Genomic DNA, 17,750 nt, shown 5'->3' on the forward strand with positions numbered 1-17,750 from the left:
AAGAGCATTACTTCCTCAAGAAAATATTAACTTCATAAATTTTGTTAGGACAAATACACAAGCTAGAGGTATTTAAAATGTAAACAGGAGTACATAATGTTATAATGTTATTGAATTATATGTCCAAATTTATATCCCATGGATCAATGGTTTTCAAATCTTTCCATGACCTCAATGATTCTGGGAGGCACCTTTGGGAAACAGGAAATGTGGTCAGGAAGACCCGTTCTCCCACCTTGGGGCTTGTCCTGACAGAGCCCCAGGGTTAGGGCCTGGAGGGCATGAAATGCAATTCAATAGTGTCCCATGACCTCATAAATTTTGAAAACCACTGTAACATGCCTGTTATTTCACATGACCACAAATGTATCTTATTAGTTTTAATGACAAACTCACTTGAGTTCTGGAAAGTTTTCAGATGATATCAAGCTCTGTAAGGCATGATTTCCTGTTAATTTTAAGTGAGTTAAACCATGTAACCCAGTTACAGGAAAAGACGACAGGCGGTTGGACGATAGGTCCCTGCAAAACATCAAACAACAATGGGCTTTTAGTCCGTGGTTAGCATAAAACGTTTTACGTCAAAAAGCAACCTAAGGATTATTACACTGTTCCATAAAAACTTCTAAGAAGGGTTCTCACTTGTAATGGTAAAATTAACCATTTTGGTTACTTTTTACAGTCAGAGTTGCAGGGGGGAATGTTTTAATCACATCCAAATTGGAATTTCTATATTCAGCTTAGGTTTGCTATAGACGGGGATATACCAGATGAAGTGGCAGGTGCTGCATCTAATTTGAAAAGTGATGCTGACGGGATTACGTTAGGGATGAGGGGACAATGTTGTTGGGTATGTATTTTCCTCCTTCTCCTCTTAACTTCTGTCTGACCAATTCCTCCTTTCTCTATTAGAGGAGGGAGGCGGAGGGAGGAAAGAGCGAGAGGAGGAAAGGGGGGTGGGAGGGAGAAAAAGAGACAAAGGTTTTTTATTAGTCAAGATGGCCAACTATAAAACCAAAGCCCTTTAGAACTGAGTTGATCGCTATTCCATTCCTCCTGATCGCTCAGCAAAAACGGAAAATTTCACCTCAGTAATGAGAACAGCTGTCACCCAGACCTTCAGTTATGCACATAATGGCCTACATGGCCTGGGAGGGGTAGGGGGCTCCTCTCTGGCCTGACAGAGCTCTAGTGTGGGAAACACTGAGGGTGGGCAATCCGTGCACTGCAGGGTGAGACGGCCCCTGATTATGAAGAGACCAGCCATAAACAAGTAATAAAATACTCACAGCTTTCTTAGAGATGGTAAAGTAGAAAATGCACTGGGGTGAATAATGGCAATTTTGTTCCAAGCTAAATTCCTATTTAAAAGAAAAAGTGAGAGGATTACATAAAAAAATAAAAAAAGATGACCTTGTGAAGTTTTACCATGTATACTTAGTCTAACAAAAATTAATTTTCATTCAGGACAGGAATAATTAACGTATAAAATCATCCTTCAGATAAAGATTTTAATAGTATAAAATGATTAAAGAGAGAACTTTAAAGCAACCTTGTTTAAATTAATCAAGAAAAATTATTCAGGTGGATATTTCAGTTTTCATTCTCTTCTTGCAAAAAAATTGACTTTAACAAGGTTGCAAATTTTACTAGGGCATTTCTAGGATTAGTGGGGGTAGGAGAGTGGGAAGACACAAAGGTACTTCCTTTGACAAGCAGGTACATTTTAAGTTAAAAAATGCCCCTGGGTATGTAATGAAATTCAACAAGAGTTTGTCTACATTGCCCATGTATTCCAGGCCTTAAGAGAAACAGAGATTCTTTCAAAAAAATTCCCAGTAAAGGAGACAGAGATTTAAATTCTTAGCTGGGGAATGAATAAAAGAGGGCCTGCATATGCTGGAAGTAAAATCCTTTGATAACAAAGAAAATCTACAATTTATAGAGAAATAAAATTCTCTCACTCCTCCCCTCCACAGACATATGTGTGTGTGTGTGTGTATAATTTCACAGGAATAAGAATGCCCACATTTAAAAAGAGGAGCAATGAACCTGAATTTTGTATTTTTTTAAATGCCTAACTAAAAAGGTAACAAAAGTGTAGACATTTGAATAAATTGAAAGTTATCAGAGATCCAAGATGGCACCTCCTCCCAGGACCAAACTGAAATTACAACTAAATGATAGAACAATTAGCCTGAATAACCAACTGAAGACTAGCTGAACAGACACCTTAGAACCAAGGATTTACAGAAGAGTCCACATTGAGACCGGTAGGGAGGAGGGAGACATGAAAAGGGCTGGCCCCACCGCCACTGGTGGTGGCTGAGAGTCTGGAGGGATATCTCAGTTGCGGGGGCTTCCCCCTTCAGAGCAACGGTCTCAACCCCATGCCAGTCTCCCCAGCCTGGAGCACCAGAGCTGGAAAGAGGAGCCCACACACTATGTGGCTGTGAAAATCTGGAAGAGACAAGAATCTGCTAGAAAACCAGGGGCCCTCCTAAAGGACCAGTGCACAAAATCTCATCTGTAGCCACTAACCAAGGGCTCTGGCAGAGGGAAGGTGACCAAGAAGGTTTGTAGCTTCAGGAAGAAGGCTAAAGGTACAGCTGCTCTGGTCCCTTTAGTTGAATCCTCATCCCCACCACACACTGACACCATCTTTCCTGGGTCGAGCACTCCTCTCCATACCGCATCAGCCTAAGGCAGTGGTTCTCAACCTTCTGGCCCTTTAAATACAGTTCCTCATGTTGTGACCCAACCATAACATTATTTTCGTTGCTGCTTCATAACTGTAATGTTGCTATTGTTATGAATCGTAAAGTAAATATCTGATATGCAGGATGGTCTTAGGCGACCCCTGTGAAAGGGTCATTTGACCGCCAAAGGGGTCGCGACCCACAGGTTGAGAACCGCTGGCCTAAAGGCATGCATTAACCCCGCCCTCCTGACTCCCTGTGACCTTGCAGTTCCAAGCTCTCTCCCTGAGGAGTCTGCTGGCTGTTGCCAGTCTGGACTCATGGTGCAGACTTTCTTGGAGGTCTCTTAAGGAGGTCTGGTGGACTCAGGGTTCAGAGACAAACAGGAAAAGACTAAGTTTGTGACTAGGGTGAGGATCATTTTCCCCCCATGGGAGATCCACTAGCCTCATCCTTCCAGCTCACTGTGGGCCTGGGCTGTGGAGGAGCCAGCTGGATGATGCCATCCTGGGCCCATGGTGCAGCCTTTCTTAGAAGGCTTTTGAGGGGCCTCCTGGTGTTTACCACAGGCTGTATTCTTACACTGACTATACAGAAATAGGAGGCAGAGTAAACTTACCCCATATACACTTCAGCTCAGGCTCTTTGCCTGGTCTGTATTGTGAATGAGGAGACATTGAGAAAAAAAAAAAAAGAAGGCTCTCGAGGAAGTCGGGGCAGGCTAAGGGGTGGCAAAGACAAGGGCCATTTTTCTCTTGTGCGCTGGCACCACCATTTCTGTGCAGAGACCTCCCTTGACACAGCCAAATATCGGTCTGTTTTAACCTAATGATCCTGCTGGCCTCACCCTGACAACTCCCTGAGACCCTACCCTACCACAGAGGTCTGCAAACCCCTGGTGGGTGGCAGCTAGACTTGGTATACTTTGAAACTTTTTCTGTGTGGCCTCAGACCCAGCACTGGTGCCAAGTTTGGTGAATCTGCATCAACCTGGTGAATACCACTCGCTCCTACCTGGTGACTCACTGAGAACCCACCTCATGCAACTCACATACCGCCAGAGGCCCTTTCAGCGATTAAGCCTAATAGATGGAGACAGATGTTAGAGTTTTGTGGGCCTTTCGATGACCTGCCCCTGGCTTGGTGCTGCTAGAAACTGGCCTTGGGCCCTGTGTACTTTGGCCCCTCCCATTTGCACCCAAGCCCAGTAGAGGCAGCCATTAACAGTGGGTCACTCTGCAGCTCCGAACAGGTAGCTCAGGGCTCTGTACAAGCGGCGTCTGACAGTGACCTACACCAGAATCCTTCCTAAGAGGCCTTAGAACCAATACACCGAGTGGTGGGCTTCAGACCACATCAGAGCATGACCCAATCAGCTCCACAAGAGGCACACCCACAGCGAGATCCTGGCAGGCACAAGACCCTGATGGAGCAAATTCTACTTCCTGGGGTCAGCCCCTGCAGTTAGGGTCAATCCTCATAGTCAGCCAGCCTGAGGGTTGGCCCCACCCTGGAATGGGGCAAAAGCAATGAAGACTTAAGTACAATAAGAGGGCTCACATAAACCATACAAGGGCCATTCCTGGAGCACCTAATTCAGGGAGATTGTGCCACTGAGCTCCACAAGACCCCTATTACAAAAGGCCACCATATCAAGACTGGGAGACATAGAAGATCTACCTAATACACAGAAACAGATACAGAGAGGCAGCCAAAGTGGGAAGACAAAAGAACATGCCTCATGTGAAAGAACAGGAGAAACCCCCAGAAAAAGAATGAAATGAAATGGAGGAAATCAATCTACCAGATACATAGTTCAAAACAATGGTTATAAGGAAGCTCAGGGAACTTAGTGGAAGAATGAGTGAATATAGTGAGAACTTAAACAAAGAGACAGTAAGCATTAAAAGGGACAAAGAAACCATAAAAAAGAATCAGTCAGAAATGACGAATAAAATATCTGAAATGAAGAATACAATAGAAAGGATTAATAGTAGGTTAGATGAATCAGAGGATCAAATCTGTGATTTGGAAGACAAGGTAGCAGAAAACAATCAGAGCAGCAAAAAGGAAAAGGAATTTTTTTAAAAAAATGGGGATCACCCTTAACTGCCTCTGCCTGCCAGCCTGATGCCCCTAACCACCTCTGCCTCACCCCTGCCACCAGGGCTTTGTCCGGAATGACGTCCAGAAGGTCGTTTGGCTGTCCGGTCTAATGAGCATATTATGCTTTTATTAGTATAGATTGAAGGGGAAATAAAGAGCTTCCCAGAAAATAAAATGCTAAAGGACTTCATTATCATCAAACCAGTATTATACGAAATGTTAGAGACTGCTTTAACAGAAAGAAAAAAAGAGAAACACAATTATAAAGAATAAAATGATAATAAGAATGTATTTATCAATAATCACTTTAAATGTGAAGGATTAAATGTTCCATTAAAAAGACACAGAACAACTGAATGGATGAGAAAACAAGACCCATATATATGCTGCCTACAAAAGACCTATCTCAGAAAAAAGACACAGATGGAAGGTAAAGAGATGGAAATTTCATGCATTGGAAATGAAAAGAAAAGTTGGGATAGCAATACTTATAAAGGGTGTCCCAAAATTCATGCAAGAACCAATTTTGATAGAAATCACAGGTTTATAATTAAAAATTGTAAATTTTTTATTGATTCATAAAGTATATAGTATAGGATTATGTATGGAATAGCATATCGGGTAAATGGCCTCCACGGCTTTGCTGGCACATACGCACTCTTTTGTTATTGCCTGAGCAGCCACATTTTCGAAGAAGAATGGTCCGATGATGCCTCCAGCCCAAAATCCGCACCAAACAGTGACATGTTGTGGATGCATTTGTTTCTCAACAATTACTCGTGGATTTTCTGAACCCCAAATGTGACAATTTTGTCGATTAACCAAGCCATCAAGTTGAAAATGAGCCTCATCGAAATTCAGCCATTTATGCAAAACAGTCATGTCAGTTGGATATCCCCCAAGGGCTCCTGGACTGCGAGAGGGTGAAGACTGAGCTGAGGGACCCCACCACCAAGTGCATGAATTTCGTGCACCAGGTCTCTGGTTTGTTATAAAATAGAATAATAAATGAGAGCCCCCTCCCCAAATCTTAATGATTATGATGCACATATTACTTTACAAAAAGAAAAATTTATTGCCACATTGTCCACCTTGCATATTCTGATTCCTCACTACTGCCTACTCAAAAAGAGTATTAATCACGTAGAGATTTTAAGGCAGTGGTTCTCAACCTTCCTAATGCTGTGACCCTTTAATACAGTTCCTCATGTTGTGGTGACCCCAACCATAAAATTATTTTTGTTGCTACTTTATAACTGTAATTTTGCTACTGTTATGAATCATAATGTAAGTATCTGATAAGCAGGATGTATTTTCATTGTTACAAATTGAACATAATTAAAGCATAGTGATTAATCACAAAAACAATATGTAATTATATATGTGTTTTCCAATGGTCTTAGGCGACCCCTGTGAAAGGGTCGTTTGACCCCCAAAGGGGTTGCGACCCACAGGTTGAGAACTGCTGTTTTAAGGTATCACAAACACCTTCTTAAGTTCTGCATGGAAGATGTTCATCACATCTATTTTTTTTTTAAATATATTTTATTGATTTTTTACAGACAGGAATGGAGAGGGATAGAGAGCTAGAAACATCGATGAGAGAGAAACATCGATCAGCTGCCTCCTGCACACTCCCTACTGGGGACGTGCCCCCAACCAAGGTACATGCCCTTGACCGGAATCGAACCTGGGACCCCTCAGTCCCCAAGCTGATGCTCAATCCACTGAGCCAAACCGGTTAGGGCTGTTCATCACATCTATTATCTGAGCCTCTATTTTAGCTAACATATAATTCCACTGATGGCTCCTATTTGTCACATGCAATAGTATTAAAATACTGGCGTTTCTAATGAATAATGATTGTCCTCTAGCAACGTGATGAATGACCCCATAACTTCTCATTTTGGTCTTTAGACCTCGCAGGACTTCATGTTGCCTTTGTAGTGCTGCTAAGAAGGCCCTCTTCTTGTCTATCCCCAGGGGAAGTCAAGCAGACAGCCCATCTCTATTAAAAGACTCCCTGGGGACTTTTGGGAGACCTCAGCTTCTAGCCTTTCCTGATATTGTTCTTCCAAATGCAGCACAGGGAATAATGAACTTGGGGATGTCAATTTCTTTTCTGTCCCTAAAGGGACATATGGATGATTCTGTTTGCAGAACCTTAAACAGGTTCACCTTAAACAAATGTCATGATAATTTTTCTGTGAAGACCAGACTTTGCAATCTCATCGATCATTTGTGTTTCTTTCAAATGAAAAAAGAAAGAAAGAAAGAGCAAAAGAAAAGAAAAGTGGCCCAAGGAAGTCAACTGTTTTGGCTGAGGGCACAATGTTTAGAGCAATTAAAGAGTTTCTTTGGCTTAGACTATATGTAGTAGGAATAGAATGTAGACTGTGATGTTAATATCCTTGCAAAGAACTATCATTGTACTTTTTCTTTTTTTGTCCAAATGATATTGGACCTATGTCCATAGACAATTCCTGATCAGTGAAGAATCCAAGTGGAGTTTAAGAAAGGGGGCATCTAGATTTGAACCATCTGGATTAAAACCTGATAACAGCAACATAAAGGCCACTTTATCCAATGAAGGCTTGAAAGCACCCCACTACAATTTGTGGGAGTAAAGGAATGGATGCAGCACTGGCCTGGCATTGGTGGTATTAGTATCTCTCTGCATGGTGGTGTACGAGACAGGAAACGGCTTCTAGAGATCTACTTCTGCCGGTAAGTATCTGGGTGACCTTAACCTAGTCACTGATTTATGCAGGTCTCCATTTTATCATTTTTTAAAGAATCTGACATTCTGTAGAGACTCTATTTGCTCAAAATCGTGGTAAATGTTGGTAGTTTTTCATATCCCTCAATGGTCTGAAGCAAAATCAAGTGATTTTAGAATTGAACTCTGAAAGCTAGGTACTACATTTTCCCCCAAAGTTAAAGGTGATTTGGCCCCTTCACTCACTAGCAGAAATTTGTTGGGGCAAGAGTCAGTACATTAAAAGAGGAAGAAGGTCTTCTGGTTGGTTGCCCGTGTACGCTCAATCTCAAGGAAAGTGGTTTCCAGATAACGCAGTGAGTGTTAGGATAGGTGATCACCAACCAGACTGGTTTTCCCCAGAGACCTTCCCAGGCCTTAGATGCACAGATCAGGAGACAATAGCTTGTTACCCCAGAGATGCCCATAACCAGCTGCCTCCTCCTTTCCCAAGTCCCACGTGGGAACCGATGTGATGGTGACAATGTGATGTGATCTAGTAAAAGCACAGCAGATAACAACTGCCCCCCTTTTTAATTCCTGAAAAGACCCCAGTAACTTTCATATGAAAAAACTGTTTGTTTGTTTTTTAAAACTGTTGTTTTTTAAAGTTGTAAATATAAAACATGCTTCCCAGTTTCATTAGCATTTAATTTGGTTTTGATATATGTATTTTACCTCCTCCTCCTCCCCCCGTTTAGAGGCATTTAATCTCTAAGGTCAAGTACTTTCAAACAGCCAGGATCTCAAATTGTAATAAAAGACACACTTTTAAACAACTTGTATGCATATACGCATAACTCATGGACACAGACATAGGCTTGGGGCTGGGGCCGGGAGCGGGCTAGAAGGGGTCAATAGGGTAAAAGGGGACATGTGTAATACCTTCAACAATAAAGATTTTTTAAAAAGACACATTTTTAGTAGAGGAAAATCTTGTTATAAGTCCCTCTCTACTCAACTAATATAACATTTTTAGAAAACTACAAAAAATGCTCAAACAGTTCTCTTAAAAAAAAGAAGATTGTTATTTCTATAGCCACAGGTGTGAAACAAGTTCACTTTTGAACAAAAAAGGGGGGGTGAGGAGGAAAGAGGGGTTCGAAACAGTGAAATTATACAAAGTTGTTTCTTATTTCTGAAGGAGTAAACACATTTGCTGCATAGGCAATCATCTTGATGGGCAAACTTGTATAAAGTCCCTGTTTTGTGCTCCTCACAATTCCAGGGCTCATGAAGCTGCAATAATACATGAACTATCACAGTCTCTGATAGGGTGTTTTTATATTACCCTCACTATTGTTACGTATGTTTGAGGATTATCATAATAAGAATATTTACTGATAACCAGATTCCAATATTACATGCCTAGAAGAAAATGGATATATGGGATATCAACCCATAATATAAAATTCTATATTACATGAATATGTAATATTGGTAGGTATGGATCTACCTGCAAGTGGTGGGGTGGGAGGAGAAAACATGCTGGCTTGGGATAAAATGACAATAAAGAGGGACTTGATGACATGACCATGGATCTTCAAGCAGAAACTTCCCTGAATGTAGCTGGTGATCCCTTCCCACGTGGATACATCTATCTGAATTATAATATTCTCAACTCTACCCACCTAATCAAGAGAATCAGCAATTGCTCCAAGCAGGTCTGGCTTTAAATAATAGGTCATAGGAGCAACCTAGTGAGTTCCTGTTTGTCACTGACCAAATGAGCTCCTAATAGAAACATCAACTCATAGTGAGGAAGGAAAAGAGAGCGAGGGGAAAAACAGAGAGAGGAGGAGAAAAAACAAGACAAAACAAGGTGAGAAGAAAGAACCCGCTTTAGGCTGTGATAGCCGCGCTCCAATCGCTGCATCAGAGAGAGTGAGGGATGGACGGAGCCTCCCTGATGCTCGGTCTCTGTGCAGACGTGCCTAACGCAGCAGGATCTAGAGCATCTCTTCCAGCAAAACGTTCCACTAAGGTTTTCTGATGTGAGACTCATTTTCTCCCTGGAATCCAAAGAACTCAGTGGGATGATTCTTTGTGATCTGGTTGGACCCTTTTGAGAGAAAAAGTCACCTTGAGACTGCAAGATGCCAACTGTCACCCTCGCCTGTGCTAATCAAAGGTGAACACTTTGGCTCTGAGTTTTTCTAGGGAAGTGACATTTCTATTGATTACTCGTCCAATGTTTGCACCTACAGAAAACGGACACATTGAAAATGCATAATGGCAGGTTGAAATATTTGTAGATTTTCTGAAAAAGCAGGAAGAAAGAAAAAATCCCAAGATGAACTCTGATTTGCCTTTTGATAGCCCCCTCTTTCATGCTATTTAGCTGACAGAATTTATGCAGCTTTTGCCCGCCCAAATTAATGAGCAGTTGGATATGATGATAAATGGGGTGGTGGTCTCTCTTACATTTTAAAAAAATGACAGCATTTCTCTGAAGAAACACTTTTCTTTTTTGCTTAAAACACTCAATTTATATAAAGTAATGTAAAGCCAATCTTTCAGGAACAGATTTACTACATACACTATATTGATATATCACAAACTACCAGCCAACAATGGCATGTTTGCATATGTAAATTGCACTTGCACAGGCCACTTTATATAGAAAGTTTTAAAGTCACCTCCAGCCAGAGCTGGCTGCATAAGTGATTAGGAAACTTGGAGAAAGACTAAATCTTTGGGGGTTGGAGAAGAGATTCAAAATGTCACTTTTAATGGCTCTCTTACTTGAAATTTACTGTCATGCTTATTTTAATTATACAATTACACTGAAAAAACTGTCCTTTGCTTGGGGGCTAATTAACTACTCAGTTCTGCAATGATCGTAATAATAATAACTCCCATTTATGTAATGTTTTGCCAGGCTCTCAGCTAAAAATGAACATGTAATATCTCCTAATACTCACAATAAGCCTATGATGTTGGTTATATTATTACACATGAGGAAGCTGAGGCAGAGACATTATGTAATCCGCCCAGGGTTGTGCAGCAGTCAACAGCGAGGCTGGGGTGTTTGGCTCAAGAGCTCCCTTTTTTTTAAACAGCACACCATCCCTCACTACCTGTGCATACTGGTACAGGTTGATTTAAATATTGATCCCTTAGTTTATCACTCAAACTCTTCAAGCTTCAGTTTACTTGACCCTTTCAGATTTATCTCTTATGTTTCAAGACTTCTCCACACGGATCCCAGACTCTGGACAAAATGAGACTGGCCCCTTCCCCATACATCCTGAACTTTCTCCACGTCACGATTTTACAAATGGTATTGCCTCAATGTAAAACGCAGTCACTTATTAAGAAGTGACAAACATTTGTTGATCAATTACTATATACCAAAAACTATATTACTCTATTTACATAATTATATCATGAATGCAATTATGTGTAATAATACGTACAGGTAGCGTCATCCAGATGTTACAGAGGAGGAAACCAAGTCTTAGGGAAGTTAAGTATCTTGTCTAAAACAACTAATAAGCAGTAGAGTCATAGCCCAAACTCTAACTCTGTCTGACTCCAAGGAGCCAGCTGTTAGCCATACATTCTAGGCTACATCTGTTCCAAATTCTAATTTACATTATAGTTGTTTGAGAGTAAGTTTCACACCTCCTGCTACGCTGTACACTGCTAGGACCAAAGGCTAGATTTTGCATCTTCGAACACCTCAAATCCTTGCCCCCGCCAGCACACACACAGTTTTGAGTAGAATGTTTGTGGAAGTGACTAAGTAAAAGCAAAGAATTCTAAAGTAAAATGTAGATTTTAAGGCTTCTGGGAAGTGTTTTCTTTTTTAAATAATTTTTTATTTTTCAATTACAGTTGACTTATAATGTTATATTAGTTAAGACTTCTGGGAAGTCTTGAATCCCACCCCCTTGAAGCACTACCTATGGTAACTGTGCACTATTTTTTAAAAAATATATTTTATTGATTTTTTACAGAGAGGAAAGGAGAGGGATAGAGAGTTAGAAACATCGATGAGAGAGAAACATCGGTCAGCTGCCTCCTGCACATCCCCCACTGGGGATGTGCCCGCAACCAAGGTACATGCCCTTGACCGGAATTGAACCCGGGACCCTTCAGTCCGCAGGCTGATGCTCTAACCACTGAGCAGAACCGGTTAGGGCACTGTGCACTATTTTCGCCCATGGGTAGATTGAGAGGGAGCAGACTTGCAGAAAGAGCCAGTGAGTGTGGGGTCCTCCTATGTGTAGCTCTGCCGGATCTCAGGTGGAAATGGCTCACAATCCCTCACCTTGCTCTGAATGTTGTTTGTAAAGTAACTGTGGTTTGTGAACATATTGCAACTAACATTAATTCAGGCTTCTCAGAGATTATAAAGCCCCCAGAGACTGTCAAACTAGGTAACATTTTTAAAAGGAGCATATTCCCTGGGAGATTTCTTTTATTCCTATTTAATTGCGAGTAGTCAGTCTGAGGAATATGTATTTAAAATAAAGAAAATTATTTAAACACTAGAGGCCCAGTGCACGGATTCATGCACATTGAAAGGAATGAATTAGAAGGTGGCCAGCAGAGTGGGACTGCGTGGGATGGGCCAGACATACCCTGGAGCCAACCTTGGTCCCTCCCTGGCCAGCTGCACCTGGGATGGCATTGGGGCTGAAGGGCGTCTCTGGAGTAAGTGGGGTTGGGGTCCCTCTGGCAGGTGGGATTCCACAGCGTGGCCTGTGGGGATTGGGCCAAAGCCAGCAGTCTGACATCCCCCAGGGGTCCCAGAGTGCGAGAGGGCACTCTGCAAAGTTGCTGTCGCTAGGCAGCTCCTGCATTGAGCATCTGCCCCCTGGTGGTCATTGCGCATCATGGCTACTGGTTGGATGGTCAAACAGTTGGGTGGTTGCTTAGGCTTTTATATATATAGATACCAGAGACAGAAGATATTAACAAACCTGATATTGGTTCTAAAAATGAACAAAGACACAGTCAGCAAAACTTGAGACCACTTTTAATTTTATCTGACCCATTTGATTACATGCTGATTTGGGAAGAATAATTATCAGTGCCTGTGGTATCACAGAGAGCTAACTACCAGATTCAAAGTCAGGAGATATGGATGCAAGGTCAGGTCAGACTGTCGCTTGAAAGCAGAGTAAGCACAAGGAAGTTATCTGGTCTCTATGAGCATCATGTTCATATGAAAAATGGGGATGGTTTGCATATCAATACAAGCAATACAAAAATCCCACATGAAATACTTTGAAATCTGTAAGGTCTACAACAAAAAATGCATTCGTCAACAGAGGCAAAATTGTAGCCAACATAATGACATCCTATATAATAAAAGCCCAGCAACCGAAGGGCAGAATGACCAGAACGACCATTTGACCAGTCGCTGTGACTTGCACTGACCACCAGGGGGCAGACGCTCAATGCAGGAGCTGCCCCCTGGTGGTCAGTGCACCACCACAGTGGGAGTGCCACTCGGTGACCAGGATGAGTGGCTACTCCTGCTGCGAGCCCTGGGCCAATGTGCAGGAACTCGGGCTGTGAACATTGCCTTCTTGCCCCAGGCTCCTCCTTCTTGCTCCCTGCTGTCTCCTTTAGACACCCACAGGTTGTGCAGAGCTGCTGCTAGGCTCTCAGAGCTGACCCTGGAGGCTGGAAGACGGGTTTGTGGCCGCAGTGGGACTGAGGCCTACTCCACTGCCTCTCAGTGCTATTGTCTCGGGGCCTGGCCCCAACCAGGTCCCCTGGAGAGGTGAGTGCTCCGGCTCCACAGAAGATGGTGGACCAGTGAGCAGCTGCTCAGAGAGCAGGCCCACAGCCACTTGGCTGACCAGGATGAGAGGTGCTCCCACAGCAGGCTGGTCCCTGCAGGCCATGCCCCCCACCAGTGCACAAATCCCGTGCACTGGGCTTCTAGTATTTGATTATAAGACAGAATAGGGTTTTCCTTCTCAGCTCACCCTTTTCCTCCTATCTCTATTCAATTATTTTAACAAATATTTACTAAGTGCCTAAAGTGTGCCAGACACTGTATTAAATGCTGAGAAGACAGTGACAAACTGGTCAGATAAGATACCTTGTTGGGGAGGGAGCAGGGACACAATAAGTGAATGTGTAAATAAATGAATGAATGATTTCAGATGATGAGAGGACTATGAAAATAATGATAACAATTACAAAAGAACCTTTTTAAAAAAATATATGTTTTATTGATTTCAGAGATGAAGGGAGAGGGAGAGAGAGATAGAAACATCAATGATGAAAGAGAATCATTGATTGGCTGCTTCCTGCATGCCCCCTACTGGGGACCAAGCCCGCAACCCAGGCATGTGCCCTTGACTGGAATTGAACTTGGGACCCTTTAGTCCACAGGCCAATGTTCTATCCACTGAGCAAAACCAGCTAGGGCACAAAAGAACTTTCTGAGGGGATAACACCCAGGCTGAAATCTGAATGATCACACCCAGTCTCTGGTACATAGGAAACAAAGTGGGGAGAGTACTCCAGAAAGGGGCAACAGCAAACAGCAAGTCCCTAAGACAAAAATGATCTTGGCATGTGCAAGACACAGAAATAAGGCCCCTATAGATGTATAATGAACGAAGAGGAGGATGTTATCAGGTAAGTTGGGCAGGTAATATGCATGGAAGGGTCTTGGAGATTAGGAATTAGATTTTATTCTAAATTCAGTGGAAAGCCATCCGATAGTTTTGAGTAGGAGAATGACTTAATCTGACTGCATGGTCAGAATCTTTGCTAAGACCAAGGAAAGAGGCAGACTCTTTGTTAACAGTATAGCAATCAGTTTTTTTTTTTTGTTTGTTTTTTTTTGTTAAGAGAGACAGGCAATATTTAGTTTTAAAAAAGTTTTCCACAGTGGAGACTAGCAGACATTTCAAACTCAACGTGTTCAAAATTGAGATTTCTCTCCCACAGTCTTCCCTCTTTCAGAAATAGTCATTATATGCTTCTAGTTTTCAGAACAAAAACCATGAAGACATCCTTGATTCATTCAATTCATCAGCAAAGCCTGAGGCCATTTCTCACCTTCACTGCTTCTACCATGGCCCAGGTCCTGCTCATTCCCTGCCCAGACCATTGGAATGGCCTTCTAACTATCCCTCTGCTTTCAACCTTGTCTCTCTTCCATCTATTTTCAAAACAGCTGCCAGAGGGAGCTATTAAAATAAAAGTCAGATGATATTATTTCTCTGTCCAAAACCCTCTGCTGTTCTCTTATCTCAGAGTCAATGTCAAATTCCTCACGATATCCTAGGAGGCTTGTTACATCTTCCCCATTTATCTTTCTTCCTACATTTCCTGCCTGTTTTTTGCTCACGTACTCTGCTCCAGCCACACGGGCCTTTTTGCTGCTCCTTGAACACCTGTGCCTACTCCTACCTCAGGCCTTTGCTTTTCCTGGCCCTACTGCACAAAACATATTCTCTAGATACCTATAAGGCTTTCTCTTTTGTTCTTTTATGATTTTACTGAAATTTATCTTCTCAATTGAGGTAGGAATTTAATTGCTTCGATTTGCCAATATATTTTTTAAATGAATATTTAGTGGGTGTAACTCAAAGCCAAATTTGGCTCATTTTTATCCTAATGACTTCTGCAAAATAGCCACCATTGTTGACTGAGTAAATGGACATAGCCTGATGATTTTTTAAAACGCTACCTGGAATGATATACAGTGCCATTTTGTTAACGCACTTCTAGGCATAAACTTAGATTTTCTTCTTTGTATTGAAAAGTTTACATTAAGTTAGTCTTTTTTGTAAACATAATGATAGAAAATAGAGGATTCAACTTGCTGATCTGAAGCATGATGAAGACCAACTCTGCCCTAATATCACCTGATCGCTGGGATATAGTATCCTCATTATTATATCATTGCCCTTCAATGGCTTCCCCACTGTCCTTGGGATGAAGGCCAGAAGTTTGACCATGGCCACATTGTCAGGACCCTACATGTCTCTCAGCCTCATCTGATGTCCCATGTTCTCTTTGCACCCTGCCTTCCAGATATTCTACACTTCTTTAAGGTCTTTGAACATGTCATTCTTCCTCTGCCTTAGGACTTTTGCAGATGGTCATCCTTTGGCCTGGAATACTCTTACTTCCTCTTCTATGTATCTTGATAATTCCTATACTTTAAGTTCAACAGCAAACACCACTTCCTTGACCCTGATCTTGTTCAACAGGTCAAACACTCCAATCCTTTCTTATGTACTCTTATAATAATATAGTCCGTTCCTTCAAAGTATCTATCATTGTTATGAATTTACACTTATTAGTTTGATTCTTTGAGTATTTTTTATCACTCACTAAACTGTACAAGGACAAAGATTGTGTGCATATTTGCTCTCTAACCCCCAGCATCCAGCAGAGCTCCATGCCCATTTAAGATATTCGGTAATTATTTGTTAAATAAGTAAATGGATGAATAAATGTCAAACTACCTAACTAAATCACAATTTAGGTTTTTATGGTCTCAATCAGCTTTTAATAGAATATCATCATTATCTTTCCATATCCAGAGCTTTCTGATCTTATTATTATTTCCATGGCTTCCAATCTGATGACATCCCCCACCCCCCCCCCCCGCCCCCCCGCCCCAAATACTAATAATGCCTAGTTCACATGTGATTTTCAGCTTTCCCTGAGCTTTCACATTCATTTCTACATTCCACTCAAGTTACTGATAAAGACTCTGGAGCTCAAAATGCCACATAGTTAACAAGACACAAGTCAAGGCTGGAATTCTAACCATGCCAAGGCTCCTGGGAAACCTAAAGAGGGAAGATAGGAAACTGAAAATTGGGTCCACTTCTGAGGGTCCCCGGGGAAAGATATATTAAAATAGAGGTATCTCTCCATCCCCAAACAAAAGCTGATTTAATTTATTACAGTGGTTATTTTGTTAAAGTTGAGTTAGATTGGGTCACATAATTATCTCACCAGAGAGTATATGAAAGTGTAAAAATGGGAAAAAAAGTCAATCATTCCAATTTCATGGCTTAGACAATAACCCTCACCAAGTTCTCCTTTATATATCTGTTTTGCGATTTTTATTTATACTATACTAGGGGCCCGGTGCACGAAATTTGTGCACTGGGTGTGTGTGTGGGGGAGAGTGTCCCTCAGCCCAGCCTGCCCCCTCTCACATACTGGGAGCCCTCAGGCGTTGACCCCCATCACCATCCGATCACCTGATCGGCCCCTTGCCCAGGCCTGACACCTCCGCCAGAGGTGTCAGGCTTGGACAGGGGACCCCCATCTCCCCCTGATCACTGGCTCTGGCCCCCGCCCAGGCCTGAGGCCTCTGGCCCAGGAATCATGCCTGGGCAGGGGACCCCCATCTCCCTCTGATCCCTTGCTCCACCCCCCGCCCAAGCCTGACGCCTCTGACCCAGGCTTCAGGCCTGGGCAAGGGGACCATCATATCCCCCCAATCCCCGGCTCAGCCCCCTACCCAGGCCTGATGCCTCAGCCAGAGGAGTTGACCCTCATCACCCTCCGATCACCAATCACCGGATCGGCCCCTTGACCAGGCCTGAGGCCTCCGGCAGAGGTGTCAGGCCTGGGTAGGGGACCCCCAGCTCCCCGCGGTTGCAGGCTACGCCCCTGCCCAGGCCTAACACCTCTGGCCTAGGCGTCCGGCCCAGGCAGCGGGGACCTGCAGTGGCAGCGGGGGGCACCGCGATCGTGGGCTTCGCTTTAGGCCCAGGCAAGGGACCCCTAGCTCCTGGGACTGCCAGCTTCGACCGTGCCCAGCTCCCATCGCTGGCTCCACCCCTGCTTCCTGCTATCACTGGCCAGGGTGGCAAAGGCGCCTGATTCTCCGATCATGGCTGGGGGGAAGGGCAAAGGCGGCCCTAGGGCCGCCTTTGCCCTGCCCCCCAGCTCTTAGCTCCCCCCTGGGTTTCCGATCACTGTCAGTGGCAGGGGGCTTCTTCCTGCTTTCCCTTTCGCCTCCCTGCATTGTGCCTACATATGCAAATTAGCTGCCATCTTGTTGGCAGTTAACTGCCAATCTTAGTTGGCAGTTAACTGCCAATCTTAGTTGGCAGTTAACTGCCAATCTTAGTTGGCAGTTAATTTGCATATAGCCCTGATTAGCCAATGAAAAAGGTATCGCCGTACGCCAATTACCATTTTTCTCTTTTATTAGTGTAGATAAGCACCAACTTAAC

At 43.0% G+C, this 17,750-nt stretch overlaps 1 protein-coding gene across 3 annotated transcripts in view; it reads right to left on the bottom strand.

Moving 5' to 3' along the window:
• The window catches only part of LGR5 (leucine rich repeat containing G protein-coupled receptor 5), a gene marked incomplete at its 5' end in the record, with an annotated part of 146,885 nt that overhangs the window by 7,154 nt on the left and 121,981 nt on the right, over window positions 1-17,750 (bottom strand). For all 3 annotated transcript variants that reach the window (XM_081083292.1, XM_081083291.1, XM_081083290.1), the window contains 2 exons: window positions 397-522; window positions 1,290-1,361. In XM_081083292.1, the coding sequence (XP_080939418.1) occupies window positions 397-522; window positions 1,290-1,361 (198 nt within the window). The remainder of the gene's footprint in view (window positions 1-396; window positions 523-1,289; window positions 1,362-17,750) is intronic.

Source organism: Myotis nattereri (assembly GCF_964212035.1).
Source record: "Myotis nattereri genome assembly, chromosome: 2".
NCBI lineage: Eukaryota > Metazoa > Chordata > Mammalia > Chiroptera > Vespertilionidae > Myotis > Myotis nattereri.